Raw genomic sequence first — 26,023 nt, 5'->3', positions numbered from 1 at the left:
AATACTTGAGTCTAAGGTGTATTTTAGAAACCAAAGCAGGAATGCAGGATGAGTTGACATGGATGAATCTATCTTGATTTTAACAGATACGTTTAGCTGAAGCACAACTACAAGGTGACCCTGAAAAATTGAAATCTGAGACGCTGGAAAAGATGAAAAAGATTGATGGATGGTGTATGGAGCTGAAGCTTTTGGAGGACAAGAGAGCTCCTGCGGCCTAGACAAAATCGACTTCGGCTCTGATGTAGAGTAGAGCCATCGCGACCACACCAGGGTGCTGATCCAAATTCCAAGGTGCACTGAATCACCACAGGCTTCTCCATTACCTGTGTTGGTTACTGGAAAAGCAGTCCGGTAGATGTGGGTTTGCGCAGAACGATGGAGGGTTTTTCACCGCACATTTGTTGTCTCATGTTCACCAAGTTTCAAGATTTGTACCGAAAGACCCATTTGTCAGAAAGACCACACAGTGAGATAATTCAACCGATTATTGTGACAGTGTGGTTTAACTTCAGTATACTATGCTAATTCTGGGAATCTATTGACACTGGATCAGAATTTACTTTCGCCCTCACGGCTAGAATTCATCTCTGCTTTACCACCATTATTCAATTATTCAGTTAACTTTACAGGCTGTTATATCTAGGTTGAAACTGATTGAAGAGTGCCGGAATGCTTCTGTCCCTGGCTCCGCGGCTTTCACATGTGTTTCATTTGTTTCTTTGTTTAGTTGCCAAGAGGCAGAGCTTCAAGAATCTTAAGAAGCATACATCGGTGAATGCAGTTTTCCTTGGTTGAATAGTAAACGCTCTACGGGCTACACACGCCAAGTCATGTAATGTAACAACGCGTGAGAAAGGAATCCTCCTCCGGCTGGCCGAAAGCGATATGGCCTCGCATGCCAAATGGAGAACGGCAGCCAATCGAAGAGTTTTCTGGGAACTAACGTTGATTGAAAAAAGGAAAAGATAACATAGCCGTATGCTTCCTGTCTTAGCACAAATGCTGACAGCAATTCCAATCTAACAACTGTTGTTGACAGTTCTAATGCTTCCTGTCTTAGCACAAATGCTGACAGCAATTCCAATCTAACTGTTGTTGACAGTTCTAAAGCTTTGAACCTTTTTTTTTCTTTCTTTTTTCTCATGACAACATATCATTGGCATCAAGACAATCTATTTACACGGCCCGTTCTAACTCTACAACTCATGCGCTCAAATGCACATTCACTATTCTCTATCCAGGCAGAAGAATATTAGCCGGCGGCTCAACGAGGACATCTTCCTCGCGAACGTATGCCAAAGAATCAACTAATGAAACACTAAAGGTTGATGCCGATGCTGTTGAGCGTTGACAATACTAGCTCCAGGCAAAACAACCCTCCCTTTCGGCCAGCTCCGCATGATTTGCGCGGACCAATATCTGTAGGTCGAACAACCAAAGAAAGTCAAATTGTCAGATTAATCACGCACTTATAAAAGCAACAAGTGGCGCCCTAGTGAGCCACAGCTGAGAAGCTGACGACTGGAAGACCAGCCACAAGCTTTGTACCATTCAACATGACACGCACGTGAAATCTTAGCATGAGTTTGACACAAAAAGGTACAATGTTAACTTACCATTCTGCCACTGTCCAAAAGATGATCAACGACCCATTAATTGATGCCACGTGTAGATGAATTTGAGCGTGAAGATGTCGTCCTCATAGACCGTACTGATCTTATTGACTTGTTTACGAATGGATGCTCCAACAGTTTGGATGCTGATGGTCTGTCTTCTGGATTGGATTTTACACACTGGCTTATAAAATCACGAGCATCCTTTGAAAGAGCATTTGGAATTGCTGGTGATTCCCCCTTACCAATCCTGTATAGAGCTTGTGTCTGCATAACAAGTAGCAAGAAGAATGGGGTTAATCATATACCAATAGTTCAGAAAATCGTGTACATATAGGCACACTCATATAGTCATATAATTCGAAAACAGCAACTCGAATTTGCAGAAGTCAGTACTAAATGTTCTCACCCATTCGAGGTCAGGATAGGGTATTTGGCGTGTCAACATCTCTAGGACGGTGCAACCAAGACTCCATATGTCAGCTGCAGGTCCATACGTCTTCTTTGGATTGACAACCTGAAAATTTAGATTTTAGTGCTTCCATCTAGAATGATCTTAAAGTGTAGATCCAAATTGTATATGCTGTCATCCAGCAACCATGATTGTTCGCCAACACATTAAGTTCACATGAAACGATGCCTATGTCAAATCAATGAAACGTCACTTAATCACACTAAAATATCAACTCAGCTACTACTCTATTAAGAACCAACTTTGATTGGACTGCACCAGATGTTTGATAGATCTGTAATAACATCACTGAGGCAGGGGCATAGGGGATAGGGCACTACTTCCAAGTAATATTCAATAATTTAGGTCTATTATTACTTCAAGACGATTATTCTAGACAAATCACTGAAGGTAAACATAAGGCGAACACAATGCAAGAATGTTCTAATCTCAAGTCAGAGTTTATGGTGGTTACCTCAGGTGCCATCCAATAAACAGTTCCTTTGCATGATTTAACTGCATTGAATTTGGTAATCTGAAAGGGAAATGATAAAATAATTTTGTATCAGAGAAAGTGTTAGCGGATAAATTGAACCAAAAAAAGGACAAAGTTTTCAGCATGAATCGACCTCCTTAGCAAGTCCAAAATCTGCAAGTTTCACAGATCCATTGGCATGCACCAGAATATTTGCGCATTTAATGTCTCTGCAATATCACAATTCAAACCATAGTTCAGAACATACGTATATACAATAGCACGTTGATATAATTCTGCAGTACTTTTCAGATCAATGTGGAAAATACAGGTATTGGGCATTGCTTGCAGGGCTTCATTTAAACTAATGGGCACATAATTGCCCATATTTGTTATTTCCAGTAATCTGATTTGTTACACTGAATGGCACCATTATAGGTATCAGAACTTAAACTAATTTCATTACCTATGAACAATGTTCCTTTCATGGAGGTAAGTCAACCCATTAAGGATTTGTCTTGTATATGCAGAGACATGAGTATCACGCAGGCGATATTTCTGATACAATGATGCAAGGGATCCTTGAGTCACTAATTCAAGGAAGATGTAAAGCTTTGAATCTTCCTGCAATAGTAACACAGTTGGAGGGTCATCAATCTAATAGCCTAAGCATGCATACAAGGGGCATGAAGAAAACAATGAATTTCTGTGCATACGACATATATGATACCAACAGCATGATAAACTGAAGCTACTTACTTTGTCTGTTCCATAATACTGCACTATATTCTCATGCTCAAACTGGCTCAGAAGTGCAATTTCCTGGAAAGATTAAGAAAGATAAAAGAGGTCAGATTTTGCAACACTTGTCTTTTGAGGAAATTGGGCATAGTTTGCAAGTGGAGCCATCTTAAGGCTAACAGCGCACAGACCAACGGATCAAATCTCAGGAAATCACAGTGGAAGCCAAAAAACACTGGTGCTATCTTATAGGCTCATGCATTACCATGTAATATGAGACAAATTAACAGACAACCCCTACAACGGGTTGTCTTTTAAGTTATATAGTAATTCCAAAATCCCTTAATTTGTGCATGAAATGGAAGAAAGCAAAAAATGTGAGTTACAAGTCATTAACAACTTATACAATGATGCGCGAGTAGTCTTATAGTATTAAATTTTAGCTTATATGAGGCGGTTGCTTTACGAAAGAACCACCACTTTCTCTTAAGTCTCAATCTCAACTCCCTCGGTCCTCCACGTCATAAAAAATCCTATAGGGCATTTGCTGCATGAGATGGCCTATGAGACGGCTCACATGTACAGATGTACTTGTCCTAAATAACCTTTCAACCTATCATGAACTGTGCCATTCAAGTTGAAGAACACGGGACATGCAATTCATGATAGGATGGGAAATTGCCAGTAATAGATTAAATCTCTCGTACTATCAAGAAAAAAATAGTGAAACGAACCTGCTCAAGCTGAAAGATACACTGCTTCGCATTGCTCCCTTGATCAAATAAGTTTACTTCTTTGACAGCAAAGAAGACACCCTCACTGATAATATGACACAGAAGCAGAAAAGCATGTAAGAGACTGGGCTCAGGCTTGCAACAGGAAAAAACTAGAGCAGGCTATAAATAGTGAAGGCAACCATCCCTATTGCATATTGGCAGAAAAAAGGACAAATACTTAATTGCTTCATCCAGGACAATAAATTCATGTACGTTGTTCGCAGAGCTGAATATCCAAGTTATCATGACCAAAGAACACATAATCAAGTAAAAAATCCTTAACCTCAGTTCTAAATTGGAATAAAATCAAGCTTCTAAAAAGAACAGAAAAAATCGTGTGATTATCAAATTATTCTCTGCTGACCCAGAAGTCAAGAGTGCAACATTTTGGCACACTAATATGTCATGGTCCCACGTACGATTGAGGAAATGGTTCATCGAATTGCATGTGACAATGATTTTAGTTGAGATCTTTGCCTATTACTTAGGATCATGTTGGTTTAGTTGTAGAAGACTATATCATGTAACTAATTCAATTGTTACTACTAGTAGGCTGTGCTTAGTGTCTAACATTTAGAAACAGACCTAGTAGGCTCTAATCAGCAATAGAATCAGTTCTGTGAAACCCAGATTAATCGAGGCTTCTAGCTGTACCTTATGCTGCCCTATGGAGTATGGACAGGCGTAGCATGTTAGATTGATTATTCCAAGCAACTAAACAGCACGGAAGAGCAACTGAATTTTATCTTTAGAGCACTTACTCGCTGATGCCCTCATAGACTGTCCCAAACGAGCCACTACCCAGGAGCACCCCTCGGCTCCAGGACCGGATCCTCCTCCTAAACCTCCCGTTCGGTGAGATATAGAACATGGATTCTGTGGTGGTGCTTGAGGTCTCGTCATCGTTGGTCGTTGATAGCGAAGAAGTACCAGTGAAGCCCTCGGACGACTCCTCCAGCCCAAGATCGTCCAACATTAACAATACCGCCCCATCCTCGTCGTCATCCTTCTCCACTGCATCCCGGTGTCCAAAACGACGGCCAGATCTGCTCGCGGGGGCGTCCTCTTTCTCATCCGGCGCGAACGACCGCAAGATATCCCACGTGGATCCGACGCCGAATACAGCTGGCAGCGCCATCGAAGGCGGCGGCTTGAGCACCGGCGGCGGGCGCACGCCCTTGATTCCTCCCTCCCCAGCTGCCCTCCTCGCATCCGGAAAGGTGGACTCGGGCGGCGGATCCAGGCGCGCCGGCCGCTCCGGAGCTTCGATTGGGCCGTCCCTTCCCGTTGCGGCCGGTAGCTCCGGGTCGGCGTCCGCAGCCTGGGCGGGCTCCTCGGCACCCACCTGACAGAGCGGTGAGTCCCGCTGAGGGGAGTCGTGGTTGGGGCGTGCGGAGGAGGGGGAGCTCGAAGCGGAGGTGGAGGAGCGAATGGCCTTGTGCGCCTCCCAGTCGGCCAGCGGGATGGCGAAGTCGTCGGGCCCGGAGAGGCCGAGGTTTTCGTACAGGAAGCGGAGGTCCCCGCCCCCGTCGCCGCTGCCGCCGATGCGGAAGCTGTTGACGAGGTCGAGGGAGCAGGCGACGGAGGCGGCGAGCGAGGTCGGCCCGGACCCCGGCGCGGAGGCGGGCTGCGGGGACGGCGGGTACTGGCAGTAGTTGGGGGCGTTGTAGCCGATGTTCTTGGACGCGTTGCGGCGGTCGAGCCGGCGGAGGAGGCGCCTGGAGGAGCCGAAGCCGCTGCCGCCAGACGGCGACGGCGCGGGGTCCTGCGCGGCGTGGGGCGGGCCCATCGGCGGCGGCCTCAGCTCATGGGCGCCCTGGAAGACGCGGGGGAGAGGACCGCGCCGAAAGCGAGAGCTCGGCTTGGGGACGCGGGGAGACGGCAAGCGGGTGGGATTTTTTTTTTTTTTTTTTGGGTTCGTAGCCGCGGCCGCGCTTTTGGGTTTTTCGGTGGGTGTGATGAGGCGGAGCCGTGGAGGGGGCCGAGCGGACAGCGGAGGGAGGAGATAGCGTTGTCCGGTTGTCCGCATTGACTCGCATCTTTTCGCCGCTGCGGCCCGGTGGTCGGGTCAGCGACGCGACACGGCAACCGCGGGCAGCACAGCAGCTGGGCCCCCGCGCCGCGCGCCTCTTGGCCCGCGGTGATCAGGCAGGGATACGGCCGGGGCCGGTGCGGCGCTCCCGCGCTGGCCCCCCTGGCGCGACGTAAAAAACTTCGTCGGAGACGCCGGGCAGGATGCGATCTCGGCGACTGGTGGCGGCCGGGCGGGGGCCTTCTCGGTGGGGTTTGTCCGCGCGCCGCGGGGTCGTTGCGCTAGGCAGATCGCGGTGCGGCGACGGGAGCTGACGTGAGGGCAAACGTCAGTAGCAAGCTCAGCTGCTGATGGCTTGGCACGTGGCCAGATGTGCAGGCGATATTCAATATTCTACCGTGTGTCAGTGGGACTGAGCTGATGAGCTCAACAGCGGATGTGTTGGCACGTGCGTGCTTGTAAACGCCTCGTTCGCTTTGCAAAAAAAAAAAAGTGAACCCGATAAATAGTACCATTTTCGTTTTATTTGGCAAATATTGTCCAATCGTGGACCAACCAGGTTCAAAAGATTCATCTCGTGATTTCCAACTAAACTGTGTAATTAGTTATTTTTTTACCTACATTTAATACTCCATGCAAGCGGCTAAAAATTGATGTGATAAAGAGAGAGTGAAAAAACTTAATTTAGATGGCATCTAAACGCGGCGTTGTTCGATTGTTCCTGCCAGATGGGGAGACATCGTGCCATGTGAGTACGTGCATGTCTGATGAACTCATCACGCGCTCATCATAAAACTGTCAGCATGTCAGTAGTTTAACGTTGTAGCAGTAGGAGGAAGAGGAGGAGAGATTCGGCCCTGTTTTGTGTCGTTCTAGATGGTATCAGTCATGATTAGAGTGTTTTTCTCTCATAACAAAACAGCATCCGTCGATTTATAAGCCACAGAAAATAATCAAGCTAACAGCGTGCTAGCCCTGACTCCGTCGGCAGCTTTGGCACGGCGCAGGAGAAAACCATATCAAACATTTGTAGGAGAAGCGACTCCGGTGCCGAATTGAAGAGTTGGGGCTGTTTTAATCGTACGAACCTGGAGCTGCATTTTGCGCTCCATTCTTCTGGCTCTGGTTTTGGTGAAGGAGCAGTCCGTGTGAAGCCTTACCAAACATGCTCTTAGTCCTGTGCTATCTTGAGCAGACACCGATGCCCAGAGAGACAGGCCATGTCTATGCTTGAATTTGATATTGGATGCTATATACATTACCCCTCTGGATCAATTTAAAAATAGTGCTAGGTCAAACGAGTCAAAGTTTAATTAAATTTAGATAAAAGTATATTAGGGTTTATTATATTTTAATTGTGATACTATTTTCTCCAATCTGAGTTAAATTTAAGATAGTTTGATTGTAATTAAATCTAGAATTGTATTTTTTAGGGATAATTGTCTGTTGGACATCCAAAGTGATGGTCCTTCGCTGACGGACACTCACTTTGGAGCATTTTGCTAGAAGATACTCTGGTTCGGTGAAATTAGGCCACATGACACTGCAGACTGGTTGCAGCCGGTTGAGGAGAGAGAACAGCGGTGAAATGACATTCTTGCCCCTACCGCTTTCTTCTTCCTCTCTCCCTTTCTCTTTTTCTCCTGACGCCGACAAGCCCCGGTCGTGATGACAGGTCACCAGGGCTAAGTCGCTCGGCCGCGGAGGCGATGCCCCATGCGGCGTCGTACGCCCACAGCGCGTAGCATCCCATCTTGGCTTGAGCCAGATCGGCGTCCCGGTGTTGGCGCATGAACCTGTGCGCTCACCGCTTCCAGACGTCGCGCAGGCGCGCGGTGGGTGGCACGTGGGGCGCGAGCCCGATGACGCCCTGCGGCGGGTGGACGCAGCTGAGGAGGCCCGTGAGCCCGTCGGTGATGACCCACGCGTAGCCCTCCGCCATCATCCCGGCCTCCACGGTGGCGGCGAAGACGAGCTCCGCGAGCGTCGGGCGTGCGTGCACCACGAAGGCGCACGTCTGCTCGGACTCAAGGCGGTACATCGCGGCGACGACGGTGTCCCTGGTCGCCCCGGCGGGCAGCGCACAGCGGTAGGGGACCTCCGCGCGCGCCGCTGTGAGCGCGTCCATGAGGAACGACACGAAGGCGGCGCCGTAGTCATCGTCCTGGTAGATGGGCACGACGCGGCGCCAGCCGACGTAGGTGGCGAGCGCAGCGATGGCCTCCGCCTGCCCGGCGTCGCTGAGCGCGGTGCGCGCGAAGAAGCGCACCTTGGACACCGAGGGGCTGGTCGCCGAGAAGGACACGACGGGGACCTCGGTGCGCGTGGCGAGGTCCGCGGCGATGGCGGACTCGACGGAGGACTGCGGCCCCAGGATGGCGCGCGCGCCCTGGGCCATCATCAGCTGAAGCGCTACACGCACACGCAAGCGACGAGCGAGACGACGTCAGGGAACGGAGGCAACGCACTACTGTTTGCTTGAACTGTGGGGACAGGAAACAGAAAAAGAGAAAGGGAGAGAGGAAGAAGAAAGCGGCAGGGGCAAGAATGTTATTTCACCGCTGTTCTCTCTCCTCAACCGGCTGCAACTAGTCTGTGGTGTCCTGTGGCCTAATTTCACCGAACCGGAGTGTCTTCTAGCAAAATGCTTCAAAGTAGGTATTCGCCAGCGAAGGACCATCATTTTGGATGTCAAAAGACAATTGTCCTTTTTTTTAAGATAGAGTTAGTATGAGCATCGGTTGTAGGGTCCACCATACAGGTTATAACAAACACACGTTTTATTGTTGTCAGTTCATTTGTCTAACAAGTCTGAGCATGCCAAACAGCGTGTGGAGAGATAAACTAGTTTTTAGTTGTCTAGCATAAGACATGTACTCCCTCCGTCTATAAGAAAAAATATATAATTATCACTTCTTAAGATAAATAAATTAAAATTCAACTAAATCTGTGTAAAAAATATTATGATTCCAAATAAATATATTTCGTAGTAACCACAATAAATATTGATATTATTTTATATAAACTTGATAAAATTTAAAAATGTTTGACTCGTCCTAAATCTAGGATTGCAATTTCCCTTTTGGTGATCGAGGAAGTATAGTTTCTCCGGTGCCTAGAATTTTGGTTGAAGCATCGTCAGCTGCAAACGGCAAAATCAAGGTGTTGGTGTGAAAAGTGACCAACAAGTAAATATTTGTAGTTTTGTCGTGCGTTGTGATCAGATGTGGCCTAGCACTCAATGACACAGGATTTATACTGGTTCAGGCAACGTGCCCTACGTCCAGTTTCGATCGGTCGGTGACTTTATTCCTGAGTCTAGGTGCTCGAAGTTTGCTGTAGGGTTACAAACGAGTGGGAATAAGAAGGGGGTGTTAAAGGTCCGGTCGGACTCTGGACCGAAGGGCCGAGAGTGACAGAAGCTCTAACGTGCGCTAAGTATGGGAGTGTATGCTCCGTGTAGCTTTAGAGTTCTAAAGCTCTTAAGGTATTCAGATCCTAGAGAACCAGTTAACTAGAGTCAGAATTCTCTGGTCAGGTCTCCTTTTAGGAGAGAGCTCATTCCCATTTATAGTTGAAGGGGATGGGCCCTTACAAGAGAGAGAGGGAGAAAATATACGTGTGCTACCTAGTCTTGTTGCCCACGCTGTCGGGTACGAGATGGTTGTCGACGCTCATAATACTATTTTATCTTCCGATGCATGTGGCAGGTTTTACCGTGTTCATCTGGTACGGCAAATGTCGGCGCCTACAACACTGTTTAGGCAAATGTCGACGCCTACAACACTGTTGGGATTCTAACACGCCTGGAAGGTTGCATAGTGCCGATCTGGCATGGCCTGATGGCACCGTCCTATAGGTGTGCAGGGTATGGTAGGGTACGGTCCCTGGTTTGGCGGTTTAACTTGAGCGCCTTACCTTATCCGCTCCGCCTGATTCTTATGCCCTCACCGAGCGAGCGTCCCCGGTCGGTTGTTCCTAGTCGACCCCGACCGTGTTGGTCGGAGAAGTGCTGTAAACAGAGGACCGGCGCATTCCCGGTCGGAAAAGGAGGTCAGAGCTAGGTTTTCTGGTCGGGGACCGGATCATTGCCTTGGCCTATCATTATGTATCTGGGGCGGCCCGGGAGGCTCGTGTTGTCGCAACGATGTCCGATGGGCTGAGTTTTCTATAGGGAAGCGGGTCTATTGAGGACCCTAGGTTTATGAACCCGACAGGAGACCTCGAGCCCTTTTGGGACTTCTGTGAAGTCGTGAAGGGGCTGTTTATACTTGTTTCACGAGCGCGCCTAGTGGGTGTAAGATCGTGGGTCATCGTCGAACAAGACGGAGCACCAACCCAAGCGTTGGGGGTGCGACCGAGGGGTCAGGCGAGGCGGAACGCCAACCCAAGTGTCGGGCGAGGTTGAGCGAGGTAGAGCGCCAACCCAAGCATCGGGCGAGGCCGAGGGGTTAGGCGAGGCAAATCGCCAACCCAATCGTCGGGCGTGGCTGAGGGGTCGGGCGAGATGTTTCACCAACCCAAGCGTTGGGCGTCGGGCATGGCCGAGGGGTCCAGCAAAGCGGATCACCAACCCAAACGTTGGGCATGGCCAAGGGGTCGGATGAGGCCGATCGCCAACCCATGCATCGAGTGTGGCCGAGGGGTCGGGTGAGGCAGATCACCAACCCAAGCGTTGGGCGCGGCCAAAGGGTCGGGCGAGGCGGATCGCCAACCCAAGTGTTGGGCCAACCCAAGCGTTGGGCATGGCAGAGGGGTCAGGTGAGGCAGAGCGCCTACCCGAGGTGTCAGGCCAACCCAAGCGTGGGGCGTGGCTGAGGGGTCAGGTGAGGCGGAGCGCCTACCCAAGGTGTCGGGGCACGGCCGAGGGGTTGGTCTAGTTTCGTGCGCTACCCTATCAATGGTTTCCACAACTGAAGGGGTTGAGCTAACATCGCTTGCCTCGATGACTCGAGTGACATGCTCGGTGAGCTTAATAACGGGTATGTCCGAGTGGAATCCGAGTCCGTCATTTGTAGCGGGGTCGGCTTAGCCCTCATATGGCATTCCACTGCTCCTTAACCCGCCTCCTAGTAGATGCCTGAGCCATTCTGAAGATCGACTCAGGTGGCCCGTAGGCCTCCCCTCGATTGAGATTCTGTGGGCATGGCTCAAGGTCAAGATCGAACGAGAAGGTCGAGATGACCTTGTCTGCTTCGAAGCGGATCGGGCGAGGGCCGCTGGGGCTCATCTGTGTTTTCTCCCCTAGCTCTATTTGATGCGAGGCGGCCTCGAGCCCTTCGCACGCTGGCCTTTGAACCCTGGTCGGTCGTCGCTCATATCAAATGAGGCGACTACCGCTTTATGATGCAACGTGAAGTGTTGTGATGCAATAATTGCACATGCAATGCTTGGATATATGTGATGAATGTATGGATGAATGCATAAGAAAACAAAAAGGGGTTTTGGTAAAGTTACCTCGATGGTTCAAGCGATGGGTTCGGGGAGCTCTTTATCGAATATGTCCGAATGGAACCCGGGCCCGTCATTTGTGATAGAGTTGGCATAGCCCGCATGGGGCATCCCACTACTCCTTACCTATCTCTCGGTAGCCACCCGAGCCATCTGATCAACTCGAGTGACCCATTGGTCTCTCCTCGATGGAGATCCCGTTGGTGGGCCCTTCCAAACCCTACCTAGGAAGGTGGAGGGTCATTTGCATGCGGTTGCGCCTTGTTTCCTACGCCCAGCTTGTGGTAGTGGTGGGCCCTACCCAGGCCACATCCCGTTTAACCAGATGATGTTTCGTTGGGTAGGGCGCGTCCCATCAGTCAGGACATGTCCCATCGCATGCCTATCCGTATTAAATAGGAGGAAGGGAGAGGGTTTTTCCTCCTATTCTTTTGCCTTTCTCCAACTGTTGCCTCTTCTCCTTCTTCCTTTTGCCAAGCCCGTTCGTGCGCCACGACGGTTTCTAGGAGAGGGTAAAGTGAGGGAGAGGAGAACTCATAGATTTGTTCATGAATCCGAGGTGTGATGTCGAACTGGAGGCCTTCCAACATGGATAAGGAGGTGATGGCCGCCTTCGCCGAGAAGGGGCTGCTCCCATCGAAGGAGGTGGCACATTGGAGGGCTCCTATGCCAGGGGAAGTTGTTCCACAACCCCAGGCCGACGAGGTCGTCTCCTTCCTTGCCTTCCATGAGTGCAGGTTTGGGTATCCCGTACACTGATTCCTGTGGGCTCCTCATTGAGTGGGGCCTGGAGCTACAGCATCTCAACCCGACTAGGGTGCTGCACATCACTAGCTTTATCACCGTCTGTGAGGCCTTCCTTGGGATGGAGCCACACGTGGACCTTTTTCGGTGGATCTTCAGCGGGCGAGCCCTATCCGAGGGGAAGCCATCCAGAACCGCATTGGTTGGGGGATTCGCCTTGTAGAAGAAGCCAAATCCGTTGACCTCCTACCCTACGTACTCCCCCTGTGACTCCAATCGGGGGAGGAATGGTGAGTGGTTCTACATCAGGAATCCAGTGGAGGCACCATTCCCGTCATTCTCCGAAAGAAGGTCAGAGAGGAGGGAAAGCTGGTCATGGGGTCCTGTCGGTTGGCAGAAAAAGTTGGAGGTTATCAAGGCAAAGCTTTAGAAGCTTGTGTAGCATGGCCTCGATGGGTTGCGGGTCTTCTACACCTTCTTCCACCATCGGGTCACCTCGCTGGCAGAAAGAACACGGCCGATGTGGGAATACATCGGCCCGATGGATCCCGACCGCGCGTCGTCGGAGGAGTTGCCAAAGGACGAAGTATGGAGTCGACTCGATTGGGTGCTGCAGCTGAGGGATAAAGACTCCCTCGAAGGGATGCCCAGACCCCTTCATGTCGTGAAGCTATCCAATCTGGTATGCCCCCTTTTCCCATGACCTTATCCTCCTTGTTTTGATGTTTTGATTGATTTTGAGTTGTCCATTTCAAAGGGACTCTCGGTCTATAAATCTTGGCTGCATCTTCAGAGGGGGCCGAAGGGCATGGCTCGGCAAGCTTCCCACAGGGAGGCGACACTTGCCAAGAAGAAAAAGAAAGTTGAGAAGGCCCGAAGGAGGTTCGAAAAGGAGAAGGAGATCAGCCGATGGGTTCGGGGGGGGGGGGGGGTGAGAGCCAGAGCGACGTGGAGTCAAAGCTCGAGTCGGAGGAGCCCACTATCGTAGAACCAACCAATTTATAAGAGCACAAGTACAATGGCAGCTCGCAAGCGGTCGCTTTGTCATACTTGAGCCCATATAAACCCGGTAGTCCGTCGAGTACCACGATGGGTCTTGATTAATGATCCACATACAACCAAGATCGTACATGATTCAACATACATGTCACATGCTACATAAAGTTCACAGATACAGTTCATTCATTAGAGTATGAAATACGGTTATTACAAACCAAGTTCAATAGATAGTAGCGGAAGCAAATTAAAGTTCGAAACTAGTATTTGTCAACATAGTTCAAATACAGTGCCAACTCATGATCACAATCCACAAAAGCATATAAGAAGGATTATTAAAGATACCTGCCCAGGGCTCACTCCTTATCCATGACGGGATAGAAGCAGTTCTTGCAATAGCCGTGATAAACTGTACCATCTACAACAATGGGAATAAAACCCTGAGTATGAGAAGGTACTCAGCTAGACTTACCCGTCATAAACCAGAAATAAATTGACTCCAAGGATTATGTAAGGCTTTATAAGTGGAGGTAGCTTGACAACATTTTGCATAAAAAGTGATTACTCAGTTATACAATTATAATTCAGTCATCAAATTAATTATAGCTATTCATCTCTAGATTAGCAACTATCCTGTGCCAAATATGTGGTATATCAATTGATAACATACAATAGTAACCATAGAAGGTGTAGTAATTCTATGTTTATCCAAACCATCACATTCCATAATACAATTACTATGATGTTGGGGCTAGCCAAGTTTCTCACTATCCGGAAGGGACACACAATATCATACGATAGCTAATACAAGCCAACAGACCACATGAGTAGGGTATTACATCATACTGACGGCCTGAACCTGTCTAACTCGTGTGTCTCTGTTGCCTTCTTGTTCTTGATCTCACGCTCCCCGGCCGATCAATCTACCTTCGTGGGATACCCCTCGGAGGACTATCGACGATATTCTGTCGACGGTTGGCGCGCTAGGTAGGGGAGTGCGTGCTGTTTCCTTGTCGAACAAGATGGCTTTTTCCGCAGGCTCTTCGTCCCTTCCATAGCCTGGCCAGATCTTCATGGTCGGATCCATCTCGTGGGTCATCAACGCTGATAGAGTCAAAGAGCTCCTTGAGCCGGCGTAGATCGGTTCTGCGCCGACCACCCCCGCACCTACAACTTTAGATCCGATCTTGGAACCACTTCTGAGGTCGCCTTCATCAGTGACCCACCGCCCATTTCCTTGCTACCAGAGGAGGCAGGTCGACAATGACGATCTGATCGAATCCATCGACTGGGTCGGTCTGAAGCTCGCCGATTGCCTCTCCGTCGCCGAATCGGCTTTGGACACTCTGGTTCAGCGCCGACCACCCTCCGATCCAGATCTATCAGAGGCTGCTCGGGAAACTCTAGGGGTTACAGCCCTACCCTTCGGGTTCGCTAATGCCACCGCCGCTTACCAACATGCCCTGAGGGGCAGATTCGCCAAACAGGTTGAAGACGTCCATCCGCTCGCCGACCCGATAGCGTCGTACGCCGCCGACCAGACATTTTGTCTAAAGCTAAGTCATGCTTTAATATTCTTTTAAATATTCTCCAGTCTCCATATATTGCCGCAATGTTTCTCCGAAATGCTTTCTCTATGTTTGCTCTCCAAATGATTTTCCGAACCCCTGAACAGTCCTGTTGATGCTCGGACGCCTCCAGAGATGGCCCTATCTCCGGCTCCTCCCTACATGTGCATGAGCGTCTACCCTCTATGTTATGGGTGGTCGGCAGCGGCTCCTTAGCGACGCTTGTTCCTCCTACACGTGCATGGGCTCCGCACTCCACGTTATGGTTAATAGGCTAGCTAGGGCTGGAGACTCAGCTACACACTAACTATTCGGGCGGTTTATATTAAATACATCTTCGCTCCAACTGATCATCAAGCTACATACGCTATTTTTTCTCTGGAGTTCATATATCTTTACATCATGTACTACCCGTTCTACATGCTTGTATTGTAGGATCATCGTCTAGGTGATCAGATCACCTGGTGCTCGCGCTTCTCCACCGATCAACTGGTCGGACCGCTCAGTTCATGGACTCCGTCGCCGACCAGTTGATCGGACTATTCACCGGTCGCTTCTACTCAATGCTCACTTCACCACCGACCAGTTGACTAGATTGTTCGTCGCTCATGCTTCATCGTCAGCTACGCTAGGGACTCCTCAGTGCTTGGTTTCTTCGTGCTCGAGGAGTAAGTGGGCACACTTCACCGCATAGACGTCGCCAGCTACGTCGGGGACTCCTCGGTGCTCAGACCTTGCCAGCTTCGCCTGGGACTCCTCGGTGCTCGAACATCGCCGCCTACGCCAGGGACTCCGTGGTGCTCGGTCATCGCCAGCGGCGCCAGGGACTCCTTGCTCCTTGGTGCTCGGACATTGCTAGCTTCGTCGAGGACTCCTCGGTGCTCGGACATTGCCACCTACGCTGGGGACTCCTCGGTGCTCGGTCATCGCCAGCGACGCTAGGGACTCCTCGCTCCTTGGTGCTCGGACATCGCCAGCTTTGCCGGGGACTCCTCGGTGCTCAAATATTGCCGCCTACGTCGGGGACTTCTCAGTGCTTGGTCATCACCAGCAACGCCGGGGACTCCTTGCTCCTCGGTGCTCGGACATCACCAGCGACACCGGGGACTCCTTGCTCCTCGGTGCTCGGTCATCGCCAGCGATGCGGGGACTCCTCGCTCCTAGGTGCTCGGACATCACCAGCGACATCAGGGACTCCTCACTCCTAGGTGCTCGGACATCACTAGCGACACTGGGGACTCCTCACTCCTCGGTGCTTGGACATCACCGTCTATGCCGGGGACTCCTCGGTGCTCGGTCATCGCCAGCGACGCGGGGGACTCCTCGCTCCTCGGTGCTCGAACATCACCAGCGATGCCGGGGACTCCTCGCTCCTCGGTGCTTTGTCATCGCCAATGACACCGGGGACTCCTCGATGCTCAGACATCGCCACCTACATCGGGGACTCCTCGGTGCTCGGTCATCGCCAGCGACACCGGGGACTCCTCACTCCTTGGTGCTCGGACATCGCCAGCAACGCCGGGGACTCCTCACTCCTCGGTGCTCGGTCATCGCCAGTGACGTCAAGGACTCCTCGCTCCTCGGTGCTCGGACATCACCAGCGACACCGGGGACTCCTCGCTCCTCAGTGCTCGGTCATCACCAGTGATGTCGGGGGCTCCTCAGTGCTCGGACATCGCCAGCTTCACCGGGGATTCCTCGGTGCTCGGACATCGCCGCCTACGTTGGGGACTCCTCGGTGCTCGGTCATCGCGAGCGACGCCAGGGACTCCTCGCTCCTCAGTGCTTGGACATCGCCAGCAACGCCGAGGACTCCTCGCTCCTTGGTGCTCGGTCATCGCCAGCGATGCTGGGGACTCCTCGCTCCTCGGTGCTCAGACATCCCAGCGACACCGGGGACTCCTCACTCCTAGGCGCTCGGACATCACCAGTGACACCGAGGACTCCTCACTCCTAGGTGCTCGGTCATCGCCAGCGACGCCGGGGACTCCTCGCTCCTCGGTGCTTGGACATCGCTAGTGACGCCGGGGACCCTCGCTCCTCGGTGCTCAGTCATCGCTAGCGACATCGGGACTCCTCGCTCCTCGGTGCTCGGTCATTGCCAGTGACGCCAGGGACTCCTCGCTCCTCGGTGCTCGGTCATCGCCAGCGACACCGAGAACTCCTCGTTCCTCGGTGCTTGGTCATCACCAGTGACGCCAGTGACTCCTTGCTCCTCGGTGCTCGGACATCACCAGTGACGCCGGGGACTCCTTGCTCCTTGGTGCTCGGTCATCGCCAGTGACGCCGGGGACTCCTCGGTGCTCGGTCATCACCAGCGACGCTGGGGACTCCTCACTGCTCTGTTGGTGGTCGGATCTTACTACGTCTCATTGGTGTGCTATCAAGCTACTCCATGCTATTCAGATCAGGGTGCTGATCTTGGGCAGCACATCTGGGGTCTTGATACGTGCATATTAGATGACGTCAGCAAGCTTTCAGACTTCTTTTTCTTTGACCCTGCTACAAGATTCATTCTTCATCTTCCAACTGGCTCGGGGACTAAGTGGGCACACTTCACCTTGCGGTGAATGTGCTTGTTCTCATCTCGAGGCTATGCCCGGGGACTGGCTGCCTGCTCGGCTGGTCTTCTACCTTCTGACCCTGGCACCACGTGACTATGTCACCTACTTTCAGGCTCAGGGACTAGCTATGGGGGTATGGCCCCCGGTATCAACAAGACAAGATATGGGCCACACCATCAGAGGTGGCCTAGCCCACAAGATCAAGGCGTGCATGGCGCTGCTCGACGTGCACCGCAAGCTATTATATGGTACCAAATAGGATACTTTCCTTGTAACCCTGCCCCTCTAGACTATATAAGGAGAGGCAGGAGTCCCCTAGTGGATAGGCTACATCAAGATACATACATATGCGGACACGTAATATCATACGATAGCTAATACAAACCAACAGACCACAGGAGTAGGATATTACGTCATACTGATGGTTTGAACCTGTCTAACTCATGTGTCTCTGTTGCCTTCTTGTTCTTGATCTCATGCTCCCCTGCTGATCAATCAACCTTTGTGGGATACCCCTTGGAGGACTACCGACGATATTCTGTCAACACCTTTCCACCATTTTATCATGAGTGATCTTAATAATCACCTATTGTGAGTAACGGTAGGTTACTCACGCTACCGAAATCCTAAGCATAGCAGCTACTTGACCTATACTAGTAGGACTCATACATAGATATATCTATGTATGCATTTTCCATAAAATGCCTGTAACGTAAATGCACATCATATATATATTCAGTGATCAGTCAAAATAAGGGTTATACACAGGGGCTTGCCTTGGACAGGCGTGGTGTCAATAAAGTCAGCAACTGATGGCTCCGGGGCTCCCTCTTGAATGAGAATCTCCTCCTCATACTCTTTAATGATCTCCTCATACTCTTGTTCACCCGCAGGCATGAACTCTACCAACTCGTTATCTACATGCATGAAATGATGATGCAACACTTGGTAATACGACAACAGCAACTCTTAAAATAAGAATACATCCATCAAACTACTAAGCTAGCTCTATCGACTAAGACGCTAAGTTGCCTATCGTTTCCACTAAATAGATATGAAACATTTCATGTATTAACTTAGCAACTAAAGGCATTCTTACTCTTAATATCGATTTACTATATATATGATAAAACAAGGAGTACTAGCTACTCTACTTATCATCATATTCTAAGGCTACAAAAATTACAGTGAGCACCTAATAATCTAATGAACCTACTATAAAAATTTCATATCCAAAGCTATCACCAATTTGCCACAAGAATTCCTACAATTATTAATCTAAATGATATTAGCACTTCCAAATGATTTAATAGACCTTAGCAGCAACACAGGCATACATAAACTAATCATACTATCTGGTAGACCACATTTTTAGGAACTTAACATAATTTATTTCACAATTTTTGACTACATATGTGAATTGATATTAAATTCCAAAGTTCAACTTAGAATGTAAATTATAAAGCTAATTCTATCCTTCATAAAATGGAAAACAAAATCTACTCGCGTGGCCCACACCCACGCAGCCCGCGTGTGCACGTGCGACCCACTGACGTGGCCCACGTGGGCGTGACCCATCCGCACGACGACGACCCACGACGGGGAGGCCCGCGTGCGCCGGTACATTTTCTAAAATGTCCCCGCAGTACTACCAAATCAATCCGCAGTCCACAACACTGTTCCTACAGTCAGCGTTTAAGCACACTAGCCCTTGGAACAAACTATCTTCACCACAGCTAGGTCCTCAGGCACCCATGCGCACACCGGCGCGGCGGCGATGGTACTGGGTGGTGACGCCGGCCAACCTAGCCCCTCCCTGCCCCCAATAGCGAGCCGATTCTCACCTAGATACGAACGTGAAGTGGTGGGAGGTGAAGCGATGAACAGAGACATGGTCCTGAGCTCCCTCCACGATGGCGGACCTCCTGCAGCGGTGACAGCCATGTTCCCATGAGCCAAGGCACAAACAACATGAACGAACCAAAGAATGGGCATCAACAACTTACCCAAAACCTACCTGACGTGGTGGCTTGACCGGGGATGGACCGGGTGCATCCGGCCACGCACACACAACAAGCACAGCGACAACCTTGGTGGTGCAATTGCGTCAGCGGTGCTAGGCAGGTAGTAGTAGTGCAAATTGGGGTGTGCACGGGGTGGAGGACTGCGAGGCGGGGGTTGGGGATGCAACTAATTGGGCTCGAGAGGACTAGGCAGGTAATGCCCATGATAATGGTGGCTAAGCCTTAAATGGTGTGACGGAGGACGCCGGCTCCAAATTGGAGCTTGCCAAAGCATGATTGGACACGGTGCAGGGTCAGTTGGCTAGCAGACTTGAAGACGCAGTTGAAAGCGCACTGAATTGAATGGACACGACCTCACCATGCTAGATTGAAGGTGTAGCTTGGCTAGCCTAGCAGTAGAGGAGGGAGGGGGAAAAGAAGGGAGTGGGGTCCGGCTGCTTGCCCAAGCCTTGGTGGGACATGACGACGCACCCGAGCAATCATTGCAAGCCAGCGCAGCCAGGAGAGGGGGCATACCCACATGTAGGCGGTGGTAGCGCAGCAGCGTGGCCGTGGTGCCATTAATGGCAAATGACAAGCGGTGGCCTTGGGAAGGCCACATGTACTAAATCGAGATGACAGTGATAGCACGGGGCAGCATGGTGATGGGACGGCGACGTAGCGACGCAAGCGGACGCGACGCAAACGGTGTGGGCGTACACGGGCGACCCAGCAATCGCGACTGCGGCTAGCAGCAGCGCGATGACACAGTGAGGTTGGCGGCAGTGAACTGGTCAAGACATCAGGCCCGCGATGACAGCGGCAGATCAGAGCGGCTAGGCCTGCTAGCCCCCAGCGTCCAGTCGAGCGTGGCGATTCGCGTGAGTGCGTGTGTGCTTGGGTGCGTGAGTCACAAGCCAGGTCACGGCAGCGGCGATGCGGGGCCTGAGCAGTGGTGTGTGTTTGCACGCACATTGAGCGAGCCGGCGCTGCAACGCCGAGTGCCGAGGCACGGTGACCGTGCCCAGTCGCTGAACCCGTTCAAAAACATGCCAAGCACGCTTTTTAAAGCGTCCGAATAAACCTAAAACATTGATCTAATCGACAAACCACCTATGCAATTCTTAAGAGGGAATATTAAGTTATCAAAACCAGCCATAAAAACATACCACTAATTAATCCAATTCTCCTACAAAAATTGCCAAACTTGGCCTTGTCGAACCATTTTCCGACTTAAGAAATTTGACTAAGTCTTGATCGGATTCATGTCAACTTTGATTTCCAAGCTATTTGGTAAGCTAGCTAGTGGATTCCTTTCTTGACCGCAGGTATTTCATCATCACCTACATGGCTTGTACTTCTAACTTTACTAAATTTCTGTATATACATTCTATAGTGTTTTCGTTGAATAAAAATTTGCGAACCTCCATACTTGAAAATTGTATACGTCACGAACGACCTTTCGTTAAGCATTTCCATTGGTTGTTTTAAGTTACATAAATTGATTTACACACTATATCACATGCATTGACACATAACCATGATGCTCATGACATCTTTTAGAAAAAGATTTTACAGTGTAACACCGAGGGTGTTACAAATCTACCCCCCTAAAACAAAATCTCACCCCAAGATTTCATGTGCCTAGTGGAGAAAAAGATATGAAATACATTTCGAAATAAACAACTACCTTAGTGACCAGAAATATGGTGGGGATAATGCTCTAGGATGTAAATTTCTTGCTCCCATGTTGCTTCATCCTCTGAGTGGTTTTGCCACTGAACCTTGTAGAACTTCACCACATTGTTCCTAGTCACTCTTTCTTTCTCATCTAAGATCTTGACAGGATGTTCAATATACATCAAGTCAGGCTGGAGGGGAAGTCCTTCAATTTCCATAGCTTCATCAGGGACCCGCAAACACTTCTTCAACTGAGATACGTGGAACACATCATGTACCACCGATAAAATATCTGGAAGTTGGAGACGATAAGCAACTGGGCCACACTGCCTCAAAACCTTGTAAGGACCTACATATCGAGGGGCTAGCTTGCCCTGAACACCAAACCGATGCATCCCTCTCATAGGAGACACCTTGAGGTACACATAATCCCCAACTGCAAACTGCAATGGCCTTCTTCGCTTGTCCGCATAAGCTTTCTATCAGTTCTGAGCCGCCTTCAAATGACTCTGAATAATACTGACTTGCTCTCGAGCTTGTTTGATGAAGTTAGGCCCAAAGTATCCATGGTCTCCCACTTCAACCTAGTTAAGTGGTGTCCTACATTTCTTTCCATATAGAGTTTCAAAGGGTGCTATACGAATGCTTTCTTGGTAGCTATTGTTGTAGGAAAACTCAGCTAATTTCAAGCATTCATCACACTTCTCAGGAAAAGAAATGGCACACGCTCTCAACATATCTTTTAGTACCTGGTTTACCCTTTTGGTTTGGCCATCAGTCTATGGATGGTAGGCTAAACTTCGGAGGAGGCTAGTACCAAGACACTCCTAGAGTTGCTCCCAAAAGCGGGAGACAAAGATGGACCCTCTATTAGAAATGATAGTGAGAGGAACTCCATGCAGGGTCACAATCCGGTCAAAATACAGCTTGGCGTACTATCTAGCTGAATATCTAGAATCAACTAGGAGAAAATGAGCTGACTTGGTGAGGCGGTCCATAATGACCCAAATAGAGTTATAGCCCTTGGACTGGGTAAACCCATAATGAAATCCATGGAAATATCTTCCTATTTCCAAACAGGAATGGGCAAGGGCTGCAAATATCCTGGGGTATGCATGTGATCTGCCTTATCTCTCCCATAAGTGACGCACTCCGTGACATACTTGGTGATATCATGTTTCATATTGGACCACCAATACAAGTGGCGCAAATTATGGTACATCTTGTTACTGCCAGGATGGATAGACAACTTGGAATGATGAGCTTCATTCAAAATCTTCCTTCTAACCTCCTCATTTGATGGAACCACCAATCTATTCTTGTACTTTACTACCCCTTGCTCATTAATACTAAATTGAGGACCACGCCCTTCTGCAGTTAGTTTCTTGATGTGAGGAATTTCCGAAGTATCTTGTCTTTGCTCCATAATAATATGCTTAAGTAATTCTAAGACTAAGACAATGTGAGCCAGCACCCCAGCATGGTTGAGAGACAAATGTGTTTCTTCAACCTGATATGACTTCCGACTCAAGGCATCAACTACCACATTAGCTTTTCCGGGGTGGTAGTGTACCTCCAAGTTATAATCCTTGATCAATTCCAACTATCTCCTTTGCCTCATATTTAACTCCTACTGAGCAAAAATATACTTGAGGCTCTTATGGTCTATAAAAATGTGTACCTTATTCCCCAACAAATAGTGCCTCCAAATTTTTAGAGCATGCACCACAGCGGCCAGCTCAAAATCATGGGTGGAATAATTCACCTTGTGCTTTTTCAGTTGGCGTGAAGCATAAGCTATCACACGCCCATCCTGCATAAGCACACATCCCAACCCCACCTTCGAGGCATCACAATATACATCAAAAGGTCTGTCAATATCTGGTTGGGCTAGGACTGGAGCAGTGGTAAGAAATTTCTCCAAAGCTTGGAAGGCTTCTTCACAAGCCGGGCTCCAAACAAATTTGGCATCTTTCTAGAGCAGCTTGGTCATCGGCTGAGCTATTTTGGAGAAATAAAGAATGAAGCACCAATAGTATCCAACAAGACCAAGAAACTAACGAATCTGGTGCACTGACTTGGGAGATTTCCTATTTAGCACATTTTGCACCTTGCTTGGATCTACAGAGATGCCATCAGGAGTCAGAACATGTCCTAAAAACTGCACTCAATATAACCAAAACTAACACTTGCTCAGTTTGGCATACAACTTGTCTTCCCTCAATTGAGTCAGTACTATCCGAAGGTGTTGGGCATGCTCTTCCTTGTTCTTAGAATATATCAAGATATCATCAATGAATACCACCACAAACTTGTCCAACTCTGGCATAAAGACTGAGTTCATGAGATACATGAAGAACGCAGGAGCGTTGGTGAGACCAAAAGACATGACTAGGTATTCATATAGCTCATACCTAGTAGAAAAAACTATTTTTGGTATATCTTGTGGTCTAATCTTGATTTAATGATAGCCTGAACGGAGATCAATCTTGGAGAACACCCTAGCACCAGCTAGTTGATTGAACAAAGTATCAATACTGAGTAGGTGCACGATACTGAGTGGAAGGTGCCTGAAAGGTCTGCTGAGGCTATCGAAATAAATGCCCACCCGAAGACTGATAGGGCACCTGCTTGACAACTTGTACCTTCTGCGCCTAGGGGTGACTAGAAGACCCAGTAGCCACCCGCTTGTGCTTCCATTCTGCCTAAGAGTCACGCTGCAATCCTTCCATGGCAATAGCAGCATACATCATCACCCCAAAGGTCTGGTAGTTTCCTGTATATAACTCCTTCTACAAGGTTCAAGAGAGGCTGCGATAGAAACGGTCCCTCTTCTTCTCATCTATATCAACATGAGTCCTAGCATACTGTGACAAGTGGTTGAACTTGTTGACATAGTCCATCACGGACATGCCTCCTTGCCAAAGGTATAGAAACTGTCAACTTCCTGTTTAGAACACCAGTAGAAATATAATACTCTCTAAAGGCCATAGTGAACTCCTGCCAGGTCACCCGGTGATCCATCGGCTGCATGGCATTAAACGTGCCAACCATGCACTAGCAGATCCTAATAGTTGTTGCGCTACAAAGCGCACCTTCTGCTCCTCAGTTACGGTGAGGAGCAGGAACTTTTGCTCTAGAATGCGCAGCCAATGCTCCGCATCTAGAGGCTCGGCCATCGGCGCGAACGTGGGTGGGTGCATCTTTAAGAAATCCCAATAAGAGCAGGGTCCCTTAGGACCACGGGCACCACCCCCGTTCCCACCATTTCCCCCATGGCCTCCACGGACGAAGCCACCGATAGCCTATGCCAGTAGCTCCATGGCACGGGCTAACTCGCGATGAGCAGCCAACATCTCGATCATCATCTCCGCATGAGTCATCGAAGGTGGTAGTGGCGGAAGAGGAGGAGCCAGAAGTGGGGCCTCATGGCTCTCCCCATTGCCGTTCCCATTGCCCCGGCCACTTTCACCTTGGCCTTCGCCAAGACCATGGCCCGCTCCGGCACTGGTGCTCCCACGACCGGATCTCAAGTTCATCTGAAAATAGATAGGAACCAGCCATTTAGGACAACCCTCCAGATCAGGAATATGAGGTTAGAGAAATGATAAGACATTTATTAAAACATTCTTTTAGTTCATCCTATCAATTTACTAATCCAATTATACATGTAGGGAGAGTTTAGTTTAAGCAAAATTCTCTTTTCATGATGCAAGCATCGGCCTGTACATTCACTCAAGCCAAAATATAGCGGCATTCGCAAAAATTTTGGCACATTGCACACTCACTTTTTGCTTGCTAAACGATTCTTACGAAGCGTAAGTTAGTGTACCTATAGAAAATTGATTAGATAAAACCAGTGCCGCTATCCTAGGTAGACCATATTGCTAGGGCTTATACTTATTTACATAATTTTATCGCATCCTACTTTTTGCAAAACTTTTGTTGGTCAAATTTTGGGTTTTGAAAAAGAGTGATGAAACTCGTAGACTCATTATTGGCTCTGATATCAACTATGGTAGAACTGCTCAAAATAACGCACTTACGAAGGCGCTTGTCTTCCACTAGACACTAAGCACCCCGAGAGCGAGCTACAACGGGCGGATTCCATCAAGCACACCCCAAGGGAGAGCCCAAATGATCCACATTTTTCCCCATGGATCCAATAATAAGAACGAGTTATAATACTTAGTCCATTTCATACATCCAGAGTTCTTAAAAATATATTATTACAGCACCAAATTCAGAGTGCGGAAATTTAATAGCGGAATGAAAAGAAACATCTATCGATAATACACAAGGATCCGTCTGTGCCCACCAGAAGATTCCTTCACACAATGACTACTCCTCAAGCAGTACCTACAACAGGGGTAAATAAAACCTGAGTACACAATGTACTCGCAAGACTTATCTGACTAGTAGGAATAATTTCCTGACTCCAAGAAATATTGTTTACAACAAAATTTGGGAAGAAGAACGCGGAACTCAAAGCTTCTAAAATTGTGCTAATCAAGGAATTGATTGCATAAGGATCGATATCAGCTGATTCAGATGCAATACTAGAATCGACTCTCTTTGAATGACGTCAGCAGATAATGATAATGAGCTACGGTTGGCGTCGGGAAATACATATTGGACTCTACAAAAAGGGAAAGACTAGGGTCCGAGTTATCTTAAGATAGGAATGTTTTCTTTTATACCAAAGATTGTAATGAGTCGTACTAAAGTAGGATTCATGTTTTGGCTTCGGGTATAAATATTGGACCCCGGCTATTGTAAAAAGGACATCCAATCAATAAAATACAATTTACCTTTTTTTGGCTCTGGCCAACCCTTAGGAGTAGGAGTAGAGTAGATCTCGGCCAGTTCTTCAGCAAGCAAGGCTACATCGGTCTGACCGACCTCTGGTTTATCTGTAAGTACCAT

The 26,023-nt window shown here is 49.0% G+C and overlaps 2 protein-coding genes across 3 annotated transcripts in view; one reads left to right on the top strand and one right to left on the bottom strand.

The window, feature by feature from the left end:
* LOC136534151 (uncharacterized) overlaps positions 1–26,023 on the top strand; it is a 167,484-nt gene that overhangs the window by 82,713 nt on the left and 58,748 nt on the right. The gene's annotated exons all lie outside the window — the stretch shown is intronic.
* On the bottom strand, positions 1,106–6,007 carry LOC136534110 (mitogen-activated protein kinase kinase kinase 1-like). Of its 2 annotated transcripts, XM_066526587.1 has the most exons (9): positions 4,821–6,005; positions 4,018–4,102; positions 3,302–3,364; positions 3,009–3,166; positions 2,697–2,772; positions 2,543–2,602; positions 2,026–2,133; positions 1,620–1,883; positions 1,106–1,422 (listed from the first exon to the last, which is right to left on the bottom strand). In XM_066526587.1, exons 1-8 carry the CDS (start codon positions 5,846–5,848, stop codon positions 1,656–1,658), a joined length of 1,806 nt encoding a protein of 601 aa, XP_066382684.1. In that variant the 5' UTR covers positions 5,849–6,005; the 3' UTR covers positions 1,106–1,422; positions 1,620–1,655. The 2 variants fall into 2 exon arrangements, with proteins under 2 accessions (XP_066382684.1, XP_066382689.1); XM_066526592.1 differs by lacking the exons at positions 1,106–1,422; positions 2,697–2,772 and having other exon boundaries at positions 1,745–1,883; positions 4,821–6,007.

Source organism: Miscanthus floridulus, chromosome 2 (assembly GCF_019320115.1).
Source record: "Miscanthus floridulus cultivar M001 chromosome 2, ASM1932011v1, whole genome shotgun sequence".
Taxonomy (NCBI): Eukaryota; Viridiplantae; Streptophyta; class Magnoliopsida; order Poales; family Poaceae; genus Miscanthus; species Miscanthus floridulus.
The sequence above is the reverse complement of the archived record's forward strand: the minus strand, read 5'-3'. Positions and strand labels throughout refer to the sequence as shown.